This window comes from Psittacula echo (genome assembly GCF_963264785.1).
Source record: "Psittacula echo genome assembly, chromosome: 7".
Classification (NCBI taxonomy): domain Eukaryota; kingdom Metazoa; phylum Chordata; class Aves; order Psittaciformes; family Psittacidae; genus Psittacula; species Psittacula echo.
This window is the reverse complement of record NC_137740.1, coordinates 12,313,828-12,328,210: the sequence shown is the minus strand read 5'-3', so window position 1 is coordinate 12,328,210 and position 14,383 is coordinate 12,313,828. Positions and strand designations below refer to the sequence as shown.

Below are 14,383 nucleotides of genomic sequence, written 5' to 3'. Positions count from 1 at the left end.
CTGCTCACACTGGCACCAGGGAGGAAAAGACCCCTCTGACAAACACGCTTTCTATTTGGGGTATATGTTTTGGCCTTTTTTTGTGTGTAGGTTCCCAGTCAGAGCCTGTGAGATGCAAAAAAATCCTTGGAGGGTTTTGCATCTGGTTAAAGGAAGAAAAAAGCCTCTGTCTGAACCTTGAATTGCAACAACTGGCTGCCCTGAGTTCGTCCTGCACTACAATGTGAAGTCTATTGTACAGCAGAGTAACAGAAACACATCTGGATTTTTTCCCATCGGGAGTGATACGGATCTCATTAATAGCAGCTTTGTAATCTGTCTGTAACTGGTTTTCAGTAAGTGGTAATAGATTCTGATGATAGTGTTTTGGGGTTTTTTTTGTATACATTGTACAAATGCACGTCACGTGGCAGTACCTGGGAGCACCTAAAGCTACATTATCCTCTTTCACTTGGTATAAGTAAAAAAAGCTTATTCTCTGGTCAGATGAATTACACTGCTTTGACTACTAGGCAAGCTTGAAAACCACACAACTGTTTCTTGAACAACTTCCTACAAGAAGGAGCATGCCAAGGTAAATTGTTTAGGCATTAGGAATTTGTGCAATGGAGAACATTTCCACCCTCACCGTTCTGGCTTTTTAGTTAGGATGTCCATCTTCTGAATGGTGCAAATTATGGTGTGGATTCCAGCCAAAAAGCCTTGTCCAATTTCAAAATGTTCAGAGAGAAGTGTGCTTGCCCAGCATCACCCATGCTTCCAGTCCCTTCTTGTTTTTGCTGCAGATTTCATTCTTGTTTCTAGTTCATCTCTTCCTGTTTTCTCAACAGAACTGGCACTTGATTTGATATAGTCATTGCTTTGCCAGGTTTTGTGGTAAACTCAGATTATGATGACTTAGAAAAAAACTTTTGAAAATATCTGACAGAAAATTCTAAGAAACATCACAGTGGACTATCCGTATGATTGTCTTTGAGCATCAATTTATTTAGTGCTCAATGAAGCTGACCAATTTACTTCTTGTCTTTGTTTCTTTGCATTTAATTATCTGCCTGTCTTATGTGCTGTAGGCAACTGTTGGTGCAATAGCTTCTACAGACCTTTTTTTCCCTCTTACTGTTTTGCTTTCATTTCCTGTTTGTGTGTGAAAGCAGACTTGTCTTTTGCCTGCATTTTCATTGGGGAGGCTTTCTCTGGAACACCTTAAAGTCACCATAGGGATTTGCATTGATGAGAACTGCAACCTACAAATATTCAGTAATAATGAGTCAGGACAGAAAATGCATGCAGTTTAAAAATAAGGGTTTCTTTTTATTCTTCCTCAGGTTTCTGAGCCTTTATTAGTTATTGAGGTCTCATTTCAACTGTAAGGCTAGGAAAATATTTGAACATGAAAGCTGAGATTCTCCCAGGAGTGTGATAAGAGGCACTGCATCCCATACAACTTTCCAGAATATTGCACTACATGTAAGAAAATCAGAAGAGCTGACAAGACCTCTGTTTATGCTAAGGTGTGTACTTCACAGCAGATTAATAATTTCCATATCATCTTAACAGGAAGTTTTTGTCTGGGTTCTGGAATGGCATTGATCATTCTGGAAGTATCTGAGCCTTAAAAAGATAAAGACTCTTTTCTTTCAGAACAACCTTTTTTCTTTCAGTAAAGATGCTTGAAACATTGACCTTTCTTCTGCCAGCATCCTCACTCCAGTAAGACTTAAGCAGGAAGATTTCCCCAAGCAGATTTTTGACCTGGAGCAATATGCCAGAGGTGAAGGAACATCAGGCATTCAGGAACTGAACAAATTACAAAGTCTGGTCCCCTGCTTATGCAGACACCACATCATCCAACCCCTTCCATAAACTGACCAGGCTTCACCTCAAGTCATTTGTTTTGCCCTTTGCTATCTTCCTTGGCTTCCATCACAAGGCTGTTTTGGAGCATACCCATTTTAAATGTTAATGACCTTATTTTTGTCGTCAGCTGGCTGTATCATGATCAGGTCATACTCATTTGTCTTTTGTGCCTATTTGTTTCCCTGTGCTGGACGTTGACAGAGCAGTCACATCTGTTCTGTGCTTGTGCTTGTCTGTGCCAAACAATATGTGTGTTTCTGGTTTAGCTGATGGTGCCATCATTGTGCCCATTGTGCCCTACAGATGTACCAATTTCTTCTCAGCTTTCTTGACATCTGTACACAGAAATTATATGTACTTTTTGTTCTAGATGGAGGAATTAAGTATTCCAGGATCCTTCTGCAGTGGCATTAGTGCTCGTTATGAAAGCCACCAAAAATTTCACTGTTTCCTTCAATACTTTGAAATCTGAAAATTTGACTGATACAGTAGATACAGCGTCAAGATAGATACAGACATTATTTAATGTCTTAGGAGGAAACGGGGTCAGAGGGTTTTGAAACACTGAAGTGCAATTTGTTGTGCTCTATCATAACATTGCCGGCAGCTCAGGACAGTGAAATATGCCAGTGGTGGCAGGGATGAGCAGTGGGTGGGAGGATTGCTGGCAATGGTGTGGCTGTGGATTAACTTTTCTCTGCAAGTAGAATAAAGAGTTGGCTTTATGAAAGCAAAGGGCAGTCACTGCTTTTTAACAAACTGGTTAAAGAAGAGATATATTTAGAGATACATAAAGAAAGAGAACGGGTCAATGATGGAAACTGCCCCATCATCTGCAGTCTTCTGGAAGGTATGTTAGATCTTCATCAGAAAAATCAGATACCCTGCCTTTTGGGAGTGCAACATTGCACAGCAGCAATTAGCCTAGATGACTGCTCCTTTTTCATTAGAAACAGCAGTCTCCTTCCTGACCCAGCAGAATGTGAGCAGGAGCAAAATTCTGCTAAACTTTGGCCAACTGGCAGAGTTGCTGGCTGGCATCTTCCATGTGAGCTAACTCTTTCTGCAGGGAGAAGGATTAGACCTTTTCTCCTTTTCTCCTTTTCTCCTCATCTCATTTTTTATTTGCACAGGAGGCTTTGAAAACTCAGGCAGTAATTACAGTCTGCTTTTTGCTCACCTTCATCATGTTTCCAAATACCATGTAATCGCATCTATTTGGCTTAGTGCTCCCTCAGAGGCTTGAACACCCCACCTGGCTTTTGGTAGGAAAAACTAGCTGTAATTCAATCTTACACCTTTGACAATAACCCATGAGAAACAGACTATGACATTGAAATGATGTTAGGAGACTCGCATTTAAACTAACATCATTCTACATTGTCTAGAAGTCAGCGTTTCACCCTTGCGTAATTGTGTTTTGGTATTAGAGGGTTCGGTGAACAACGGCAAATTTTGCACGTTGTCTTATATGCTTCACCATGAGGCAGGTCAGGACAGAGTTTCTGCTTTGTCTGAATTTTATAGCTTTTTTCCTTTCTTTCCCAAAAGGAAGCCAACCTTTAAACCAAGCTTCTTGTTATTTTTGTGTGTGCATCTGTGGATTTTGTCTGAAATGTTTGGAGAATCAGTAGGAAAGTCTGAGGATTTCATTAAAGAGGGCGAACTGATTTTGTGTTTCTAATATTTACAGTTTATCTCAAAACTTTCCAGTCTCCATAAAGATTATTTGCATTGTATAGATAAGCTGTTCAGGGTACCCTGTTGGACTTCATGCCTGTCAGAATGTAGTCAGTTACCAGGAAGGACCGAGCTGATATTAAATCAGTCTTTGATTTTGTGTGTTGGTGGTGCGTAAGCCCAAGATGTTAATGACTGCAGAAAGGTTAAACTTTACGTGTCTTCCTGTTTATCACAAAGATGCAGGGTACAAACAGAAAGCAGTCTTGGCAGGCAACAAGCTTGCAAACTCCATGTGCTGCTTATCTGCAGTTGTGTTTGTACTGAAATTTGATTACCGTATATGAAGGTAAATACATAAAAAGCACAAGGAATCTGGAGCTCTTGATTCCCAACTGCAGCAGACTGTAACTTGGGTACATGGTTACCTCCTAGCAATGTCAGTGCAGTGTAAAAATGGTTTTAAAAGAAGACCTATGCAGAGCTTCAAAACTTCATCTGTTTCATTTTCCCTCTAAAAAACAGACACAGCTGCAGATAACCCATGCTTAATAGATGTAAACCTGTTCTAAAAATAAGGCAATAAAATCAGAAACCATTGCAGGTGATGCAAGTTCTGTAACCCATGTCCAGGCAATAGATTTCAATGTGCAATAATGCTAAGCATAAGAAACCTCTTACTAATGCTTAATTTGAGTTTCCTTTGCTGCATTTTAGGCCTAACGCTACTACTTCTATTTGCCAGGGATATGGCAAATATCTCTTTTGTAGCAGCCTTGTCATATTTAACGGCTTATTCCATCTTCTTTCAATTTTCTCTTCTCTTGACTAAAACAATTAATTTCTTTCTAGCTGTCCTCAGACATCACATTTTCTAGACTTTAGATCTTTTTCACAGCTTTCCTATAGCCTTTTTCCAGTTTGTTCACGTTTTTTTGCATGGGACCCAGAATCAGACATGGTCCTTGAGCTGATGTTTTCAGATCTTGAATAAAGTGGAATACTTAACGGGTTTTACAGCTGTGATAGTTACATTTTTCAGTTATGATAGGATGTTTATCTTTTCTGCAAAAGCATGATAATGTTCTGTGTATGAACCACAGTGCAGGGTATGGAGGCCCTTTAAGATATGTTGGAGCAGCTGGTCTGGCTCTTAGTAGAGCAGTGAGCAGGCAATGGGGAAATTTGTGCAACACTGAGTTTAAACAACCTACTAGGTGATGGAGAGCAGAGAGGACAAGAAGGCTGATGATGCTCCAGAGTGCCTTGAAAATACAGAGCAGTCATTCCCAGGAGAGGAGACTGGGATAGCTGCTACATGGCTTGTGGGTGGGTAGAGGGTTTTATGGTCAATGGACATTCCCTGCCCCTTGCTTTTCTTTGCTTATGGAATAAAGTTTTGTTTTGTTTTGTTTTGTTTTGTTTTGTTTTGTTTTCCAGTGGCTGTGGCATTTACTGCCTTGTCCTATCAGAATAACCATGGTTTACATCTCATGGTCCTTCTTGCAGACCTGCAAAGGAACAAGTGGTTACACCAGCTCAGTAACAGACAAAAGCCAAATGGTAGTTATTGGGAAAGGGCAGGGAACAAGGCAAAACAGTGTTGTACTGCTGCCTAATTCGATGGCATCTATACTGAGAATGGCCAAGTAGTTGAGGACTTTTCAGCCTGAAAGGAATAACTGCAGGTTCACTCGGGGTCTATAGGCAGGAATAGCATGGAAGAAGATGGATAGGGATCAGTGGCTCAGTGTCTCTTCCAAAAGAAGAACAAGGGGTATGAAATGGCAGTGGTAGGGTGCACTGCTCAACCATTCCTCAGTGCTAAGTTGCCTTTACCATATTCACAAGAATCACAGAATTGTTAATGTTGGAAGGGACCTCTGGAGATATCTAGTCCAGCCTTTGATTTTATTTTAGCCCATATCTGCAGTTTGCTAAGATCAACTTAATTTTTGGCCTGATCTCTGTGTTAAGGTGAATTTTCTTCTTGCAGCCATCTGTGTTTTGGCTCCTTTGTTTGCTGATTTAGGAAAAGAAGTATTTTTGTTATAGGATGGGGTTAATCCTTATTAATGTGGTTTCTTAAATTTTTCAGCTGCTTGAGGAATCTTTGAGCTGCTTGGATTTTTGACAGAGGATTAATGTCAATGAGAAATGTGAAATCAGGACATCACAAACCGCCTCACTCCTTACGCTATCATACCATGCTGCTCCCCAAAGAAGGGAGGCAAGGGAGAGAACATACATCTAGCTCTAACTAGGGAAAAAGGAAAAGGTTGTTTTGTATTTTCTCTCCAGCTTTTGTAAATGCTGCTGTCAGAGCTAATTATTCAGTGCTTGTGTGCTTTGGCCATTTTATTGATAAAATTGGTTTGTGCTTTCTGCCTAACTGTGGATGCTTTTGAGCACGAGCAAACGCAAGATAGGAGTCATGCCAGAACAAATAAGTCATTCTTTGGTGTGGGGGGGTTTTTTGTTGTTGGTTTTTTTGGTTTTTTTTGTTTTTTTGTTTTTTAAAGGTGGTTCATGCCCTTTTAGAACTGTGATGTGCAGGTTATGTACAACAGTGGGCTCCAGCACCATCTGGGTGTTTTCCTTCAGCTTCCAGTGTTCCATTGCTGCTGATTTCTCCCTAAGAATGAAATGAAAGGGCAGGGTGGCTTGAAAGGGGGAGGGAAGGGGAAGTGGGGAGGAAATACCTGAGGAATAAGCCCACAGTGGAGCTTAGTGGCTGCCAATCTGCCTTTACTTAATGTCATGATTTGTAGAAACATGGTGCCGCTATCTCCTCTACTCTTTCAGGGACCTGGCCTTATCTTCTCCCTCCTTGTTAAAGCTAAAGACTATCAGTCAGTTTATTTTGCTTTCTTTCTGGTCTAGTATATTCTCTTCTACACATTTATGTATTAATTGCTTTGAAAGCAGCAGGTAGGAGTAAGGAGTATATTCCAGTCAAGATTAAATGTCTGAAATTGTTCAATAGTGAATAGTGGAGGTGCTAGTTTAGGATTTGCAAGATACTGTGGGAAGTCAGCACTGCTGATGTTGAATGCCTCAGCACATGTCAAAAAAGGGGTAGCTGTGAATGGATCTTTGTGTCAAGGGCACAATGGAAATGGTTAGAAAACTTGACTGAGAAGCTTCTGTTCAGCTTTCCAGGTAGAAATGGTTTGGGGTCACAAATCTTCTTACTTGCTATGGAGAAAGTAACTGGAAACATAATTTTTTGTCATGTAAGCCGGAATCCCGTAGGCACAGATATCTTTCATACGTACTTGTGCACATAGATTCCTGTTAAAGAATAGTTTTCTGGCAGTACGCTTCCTTTCGCAGTGTGGAGTGACAAATTGTGTTAAGAGATTTTACTAATGTATTTGTATAAGGAACACACGCTTGAGAGCTGGGGGACATTTAGATTGTAACTTGTAATGAATATATCCAGCATTTAGTCTGTTTAGATGTAATTTGTTGTTTTATCAGAGGTGCCATTCAAACTAGAGATTTAAATGCTTGACATTTCTCTCCCAAATCATGCAGCTCATAAGTGTGTGCCACAGGCACCCAAATTTCTCATCTTTTCAAGGCTGTCATGTGATGAGGTTGCATTATGGCTGTTCGGGAATTTGGGGTGTTGTAGAGAGGAAAAGCCTAAAATTTAAAGCTGAAGAATCAAAACTCTCCCTTGATGTGCTGTTTGGACATAGAGCAGAAGCCTATTTCAGGTCTGCAGCTGTGGTTGTAGGTAAAGCTAACCTGCCCATAGGAAGCCATGACAGATGACTTGGGTAAAATGCAGCATCCTGTATGCAAGCTGCTCAGTGGATACAAAATTTAACATCATTCAGAAACATTTACTTTTTCTGTCTGACAAACTCCCACACATTCCTTGGAATGTATTTTAGGTGCTCTGCAGAGAGCATTCCCATGGCCTGTTGAGGCATATCCTGATATTTCCTGAAGCACCCTAGAATATGCCAGATGGGCTTCATAGCCAAGGCAGAACAGCCATGCTCTTGGAGAGGTCTGGCAGACAGCGTTTCCCTGTCACTGCTGGACATTGGTTCTGCCCGCCCTGATTTATTGAGGTGGCAAAGTGCTTTTCATAGATCATGCATGAGCTTATGGCATTCATGATTTCTTAACATTTCCAAACTGGAATTACCTTCAAGATTTATGCGAGCTAAATATCCTCTAAGTTGCTCCTTTTTCCCCCATATGTATATAATATTTCCCCCAAAACTGTTCCTCCCCCCTCTTAAACGAAGCAGAAGTATGAATCAAAAATCAGTTTCCGTACCTGTGTGTACATTAGTGTTAAATACAACAATAGGTGGCCCAAGGCTATATTGTGCTCTTTGCTAAAAAAATCCTAAAGTTTACTTGTAGTAAATACAGTAAAAAGGCCAATGGTCACTTCAGCCCTCTTTTTGAACATCTCTGGTCCCCTGGTCGTCAGATGCAGAAAGGACACCACAGAGCATGAGATCAGTCCTGCTAGTGCTTCATGTGATCTGGAGGACTTCAGGGGGTCCCACAAGGATCTGACCTTCCTTCTAGTTTGACCAGGCACCTTGTAGGGGGGAATCTGCATTAGGGACAGACACTCCATACTCGATAGGACAGTAAACTGTCTTATTCTGGTGTCTGACTTGCCAATGGGAGAGTTAATTGCATCTATAAATAATATCAACTTCTGAGCTGAGTTAGGCCTGACCTTACAGCTTGTACCACCTTTCTCATGCTCTTTGAAAAGGTAAACTGGCTATGTTTTTTATTTACATTGCACTACTTTGTAGCGACATTGTAGGAAATCCTCTTAATTCTTGAGAGGAGAATAAAACTTGTTCATATATGTATTTTCTGAAGCATCCAAGTTCTTCCTGAAGACCACATGTCAGAGCAGCTTTGTGACCTAATAAACCAGCTCAAAGGGGCTGGTCACCCACAGGCCATGCAATCATCCTTCACTGCAGCTGCTGCTTAGGGAGAATGGGGAACTTTCTGTGGGACCTGGCTTCTGTTATTTCAAGTGGTAGCTGTAAAGGAAGAGCTGTGAACATCTGTGCTGTAGCCATTCAGGTTATAAAAGCTCTTGCATTGTAGGGGAATCCTGCAAAGATTCCTCATATTGATGCTGGAAGAAGATGGAGACAAGTCATAGAATCATAGAATCATAGAATAGTTAGGGTTGGAAAGGACCTGAAGATCATCCAGTTCCAACCCCCTGCCATGGGCAGGGACACCTCACACTAAACCATGTCACACAAGGCTCTGTCCAGCCCGGCCTTGAACACTGCCAGGGATGGAGCATTCACAACCTCCCTGGGCAACCCATTCCAGTGCCTCACCACCCTCTCAGTAAAGAATTTCTTCCTTATATCCAATCTAAACTTCCCCTGTTTAAGTTTGAACCCGTTACCCCTTGTCCTGTCACTACAGTCCCTGATGAACAGTCCCTCCCCAGCATCCTTGTAGGCCCCCTTCAGATACTGGAAGGCTGCTATGAGGTCTCCACGCAGCCTTCTCTTCTCCAGGCTGAACAGCCCCAACTTTCTCAGCCTGTCTTCATACGGGAGATGTCTTCATATGGGAGATATAACAAAATGCTTATACTTCAGTGCACCAAAGTGCTTGAAAAAATGCTGAACAAATCTGTCAGGTTATTGAAGATTTTAGGATATTTTCAGACTATTATTGTATCCTGGGGTTTGGTTGGTTGTTTTGTTTTGGTTTTAAATAGACCTTCGGGTTTTTGTGTTTTTACTTAAGATCTTCAGAAGCTCCAATATATTTAACGCATCTTTCCCACCTTTTCCCAGACAAATCTACATAGATCCTTTAGTATCCTCAGCTCTGGAAAACATTTCTTTCCTTCTGTAATCAGCTATGTAATCTGTTCATCCTGCCCTTACGGTTATAGATGATCTTATTAAAGATTGCATGAGTGGATGTGAAGTGCAATGCATGGCTGGCTCTGAGTCTTATTTTGTTAAATACTGTGGGTCTTTCTTTCCCCTCGCAAGCTCTGATTTACTGGGCATCTGTGATAGAACTATAGTTCGAGCAGTTTGTAATTCGGAGTTCATTCTGTCCTTTCCTCACTGTGCTGCTGTCTGAAATGGTTGCTCTGTACTTGGCTGTGGCATAGTGCAGATGAGTTTATCTTAAATCAGGTAGTTCAAGTCCAAAAGTTATCTGATTGCAGTACCATGGAGTTACACACTCAGTGCAAAAAAAACCTCAAGGGAGGGTTAAATCAATGCATTACATCTATCCTGTTATAGGACCTAGGTTAGTCAGGCTGTGCTTATTTTAGACACATGTACCTTGCACTTGCAATGTGGTTGTAGTGGAGATGTACTGTCTGGCTCTGATCTTGCAGTACATTCCTTTCTTCATTTTTATAGCACAGTGTGATTGATTTTGATCCAGAACATCCCTCCTACTGTTTTGATATGATTGAATGAACATAGTATTAGCATATTTTCTAGCAATGATCTTCATACTAAAAAATGATTCCATGTGAAAGTTGGTATTTCTGCAGTTTCTCTTGCTAATCATTTCCTTCTATCTGGCGACTGTACTAATTGTTTCTAGAAAAGACACATTTTTAGTAGCTGCTGTGTTTGTCTGTTGAGGGTGTAATTAGAATAATGCATTCCATAATGACACGGTTAAGAAGGACTAGTTCTCTTCCTTTGTAAGTGATTTTGGATAAATCACAACTGTTTGGTTTGGCACGGACCTCGCTTTGAGTCATTTATATGTTAATGAATGCAGAAGAAAACACCTACATCTGTACTGAATTTCCGTTCTCTGTAAACTGAGTGCTGCACCATGATCTCCTGAAACGTTTCCTTTCTTGCCTGTGTTATGGTAGCTGCTCTGTGTGTACATATGAGTGAGGCAGAAGCAGCCATGAGAGCAGATAGCCCCAGCCTTGCTCACCACATGCATTCACACCTGCACAGAGCAGCGCACATGTATGTAATCAGCAATATAAAGGCAACTCCACACCGCGTCCTCAGATATTCGTATAGACAGCACATAAATTGGCTTGTTCTCACAAAGCTGAAAATTAAATTGCCTAAACTCTGGTTGCAATTTACAACTTACTGTATCTATATTAATAGCCAGACAATAGTGGAGAAGTTGTAAGTTGTTGAGTGAAAGTGATTGCCAGGCTCACAACTTAAGTGATTTGAGTATCCTCATGGCACAAATCCTGACAGATTTCTTGAGTAAAATTAAAATCCTCCATATTACTGTATATCCAATGGGAATGTAGAATCAGCAGTTAGGAATGGATTCTGTCAACCTCCCTGCAGAAATTTATCCTTCCTACTTCAGGAGTTAATTTCTCTCTCATTTTGGTTTTCTTAGGTTCTCGAAGCCAGCACCAATGTTCTTGGATGATTCCTTCAGGAAATGGGCTCGTATCAGGGACTTTGTACCCCCCTTTGGAATTAAAGGACAAGGTATGAGAAAACTATGCAGTTGTTGGAAAAGAAGGTGGTTTTGCAGATACTTGCCCCATCTTGTTCTTCCATTTTGAAAGCACAGGTGGTCCCTTTGGCTTGGGTTTTTTCCCCTGTTAGAGAGAAATATTGTACATGTAACTCTCAGAAGCACAGAAGGGTTTTCACAGCTGGAATATGGACCTCAGAGGCTGGTCTTAGGGATGATGATTACATGGGGAGAATCAGTGCAACAATGGCAATTTAGACCTACCACCACATTCTGGCAGAAGCATTTTGACTCTGACTGCCATAGCATCTTTGCTGACGGCAACAGAAAGTCCAAACTGATTTAAAGTACCTTTAAAGTACCTTTAAATCAGTAATGCAAAGAAAAGGAAGAACTCCTCTGCCTGAGTTTTGGAGCCTTAGGTTTGACCACTGATACAAACCTTCATTTTCTTTTCACAGCATATGGTCATGTAATTATTTTATAGTTGTGCTACTTGTCAACTTGCATAATAAATAGGAAAAATCTGTTCAGATGCTTTAGTGATGATTTGTAATATGCCTTGTCCTCTGGGGACTGGACATGTCTGAAATGTGGCAGCAGGGTCTGTGTCTCAAGTATGCTGTGGGGAGAGCATGAGTGGTGCTGGTGGTGATGAGGTGGGAGCCAGTAGCCCACCCAGCAGAAGACATGTTTTGCAGGTGCTACCAATGGCCTCTCTGAGTGAGTGTGGTGGTGGAGGAGAAGGCTTATGTTCACTGCAGTGAACTGCTGCAGACTTCCTGAAGTCTGATATATTTATTGAAAAGTGCCATGGCATTGCATCAACCTCCAAGTTTTTTTTCCCAGTGACACATTCAAGATTACAGATGGCCCCCATGGGAATTTAAATACCTGGTGGAGAAAGAGCTGCAGCCACAGTAGGCTTGGGTCTGTATCTCTCCCTAGCAGGTGTTGTCAGAACAATCTCTGATCGAATCAAAGGATCTGCTGATAAATTTCTCTTGGCTTGCATCAATTCCCTTCTTTGTTTTGTGTATGTCTTTTCCTTGTCCAGTCAGTCTTTTGCAGCTCAATAGGCAACTAATTGCTGTCCTCTAAATCAGCCAGCAGTTTGCAGCAGGGAAATAACAGTGGCAGCACAAGTGGAAGGCTGCGTTGGCCATAGCTGGGCTTGTGCCCTGCTAAGAGACACACAAGGTGTACAAAGCTAGGGCAAGCTGCCTGACCAACGTGGAGGTGGGATTTGCAGATTAAAGATGATGTCAGCTAGACCTAATAAAAATCATTCCGTTAAACTGAATCCAAATGGAGAAATTCACCGAAAGGGGATGACGGAATGGCTCTGGCAGCCTTCTCCCTGGGTTTGGTGCCAGCTTGTGTCACCACCGCAATGTTATGTAAATCTGATGTTTTGTATTGGATTTCCTCAGTTAAAAAGAGAAATGAGAAATTGCCATTATTTAAATGGCTGTGAGCTGAAGCCATGGGACGGAAACCGTTGAATGGGTTATTTTTTTTAATGCCCTCCTGGGACTGAATTTTGTGCCAAGTTTCAGTCTGGAGCAAGTTCTGTGTGTGGGAGGCTTGAATTATAAATCTCTGTAGCCCAGGATTTCTAATGGCTGTGCTGACAGGCTGTGAGTCCTAGTGATGCGAATGGCGCCCTTTGATGTTACACATCACTTGGAATTCTTGCATCAGTCTTTTCTGGCCGTCCCACGGGATGCATTCGGGCTCAGCTGAGTGATTGGATGATGGGATCAGCACCTCATTAGGGCTTTCAGTCAGGGCAATCTAATGATATCCAAACAACTGATCCAGGCAGGCAGCATGGAGCTCAGTCACGTGCTGGTGCAAGATGAAGACTATCAGAGCTGGGATGTGCATGGGAAAAAGAGTAGTCAGGGTGGCTGAGAAAGTGTAGAGAGATGCCTGTGTTGAAACAGATGGGGCAGGAGTTCTTCTTCGTGCATTACAAAGACCTGTGACACCATCAGCTGGGATTTCTGACGTGCATCACACTGGGAAAGGCAATTGGTGTTTATAGATACTGACTGCAGCTGGGTTGGTAATAGGAAGATTACCCTGAGAACTGCAGTGAATATCACCCCGTGTTTTCAAGACACTGTGATCTAGTCCAAGTGCAAAATGGATTTTTTTGTGTGTGTGTGAAATACAGCTAAAAGATGAGCTCACTTTCAGTAATGATGCATGTTCCAAGAAACTTCTAGAAACTTATCTGTGGTAGTTTGAAAATGCTGAAGTTATGAAATCTAGAGTTTCTTGAGAGCTCAGAGGCTAATTCACCATTTCTGCTTTCTCTTGTTAAAGTTTCTCTCTGTTCTTCAGACTTTTAGCTAATTTTTTCTTTGCTTTGTCTCTGAAAAAAGATGAAATAAATCCTTTTTCATCCATCGTTTGCTGTTTACTGGTCCAAGAAAGAAAATTTCAAGATTGCAAGAACAAGTCTTGCAGTCTTTAGGGAAAAGCAGCTTTTGAGGAGCATTGTCTACTGAGCTGCACTAATTTGGAGTAACATGTCTGTATAAATTGCATGTAAAAGAGTAGAAATGGCTCAGAATTTTTCAGGGCAGGACTACTGCTGTTTAAAGGTGCTCATATTGAGGAGAAGGCAGCGCGCTGATCATTTTGACACAGTTCACCAGGGATCTTCATGTTCTTCAAAAATAATGTGATTGTAAAGACAGTTATTCCATCTTCAGATGCTAAAAAGTACTCAGTATAACATAGAAAGCTTAACAGTGTTTCTTCAGAAAAGAATGATCACAGCTTTTGTCCACTGGTCATTTTCTGGTTTGGCCATTAGCCCATGCCATGGGGTTTTATGACCAGAGTCCTTCACTCTCCAAGAGCATTTGCATGTAGAAGCCCTCAAGGTGAATATGGTTCTGAACATGAAAGTTTTTATAGACTTTACCCCACATGATGGTGGTTCTGAAACAGACTATTGCTGTAGGAATAATGCACATATCATAACAGATTGAAAACTGCTGCTATCATTAGTTAACCACCTTAGTGATTACCTGACTGCTGAAGAAGAGCAGGAATAAGCATGTGGTGACCCTACTGCTTTATGAGCAGGACTCCCTGAGATGAGGCACACAGTGGGAAGTCTTTTGCAAATTCTTTTTGACCAGTGATCTCTTAGTAACCTCTACAATGTATTAGAAATAGATGAAGACTGCACTTACTTTAAAAAATTAGACTGTTAGTGCCTCTTTGAGCTTGCTGTCTCCTCTGCTACTGTGTGACTTGACAGAATCTGGAAATGGGTTGTGCCACTGTGAGCACTTGGAAATGATAACTCCATCTCTATTAATAAATAAAATGGCTGTCCTCTGGTCCTGAAGGC

General features: G+C 41.4%; 1 protein-coding gene across 10 annotated transcripts in view; it reads left to right on the top strand.

The window, feature by feature from the left end:
* Positions 1-14,383, top strand: part of ST3GAL3 (ST3 beta-galactoside alpha-2,3-sialyltransferase 3) — a gene marked incomplete at both ends in the record, with an annotated part of 189,839 nt that overhangs the window by 105,849 nt on the left and 69,607 nt on the right. For all 10 annotated transcript variants that reach the window (XM_080624081.1, XM_080624080.1, XM_080624076.1 and 7 more), the window contains one exon: positions 10,924-11,018. In XM_080624081.1, the coding sequence (XP_080480207.1) occupies positions 10,924-11,018 (95 nt within the window). The remainder of the gene's footprint in view (positions 1-10,923; positions 11,019-14,383) is intronic.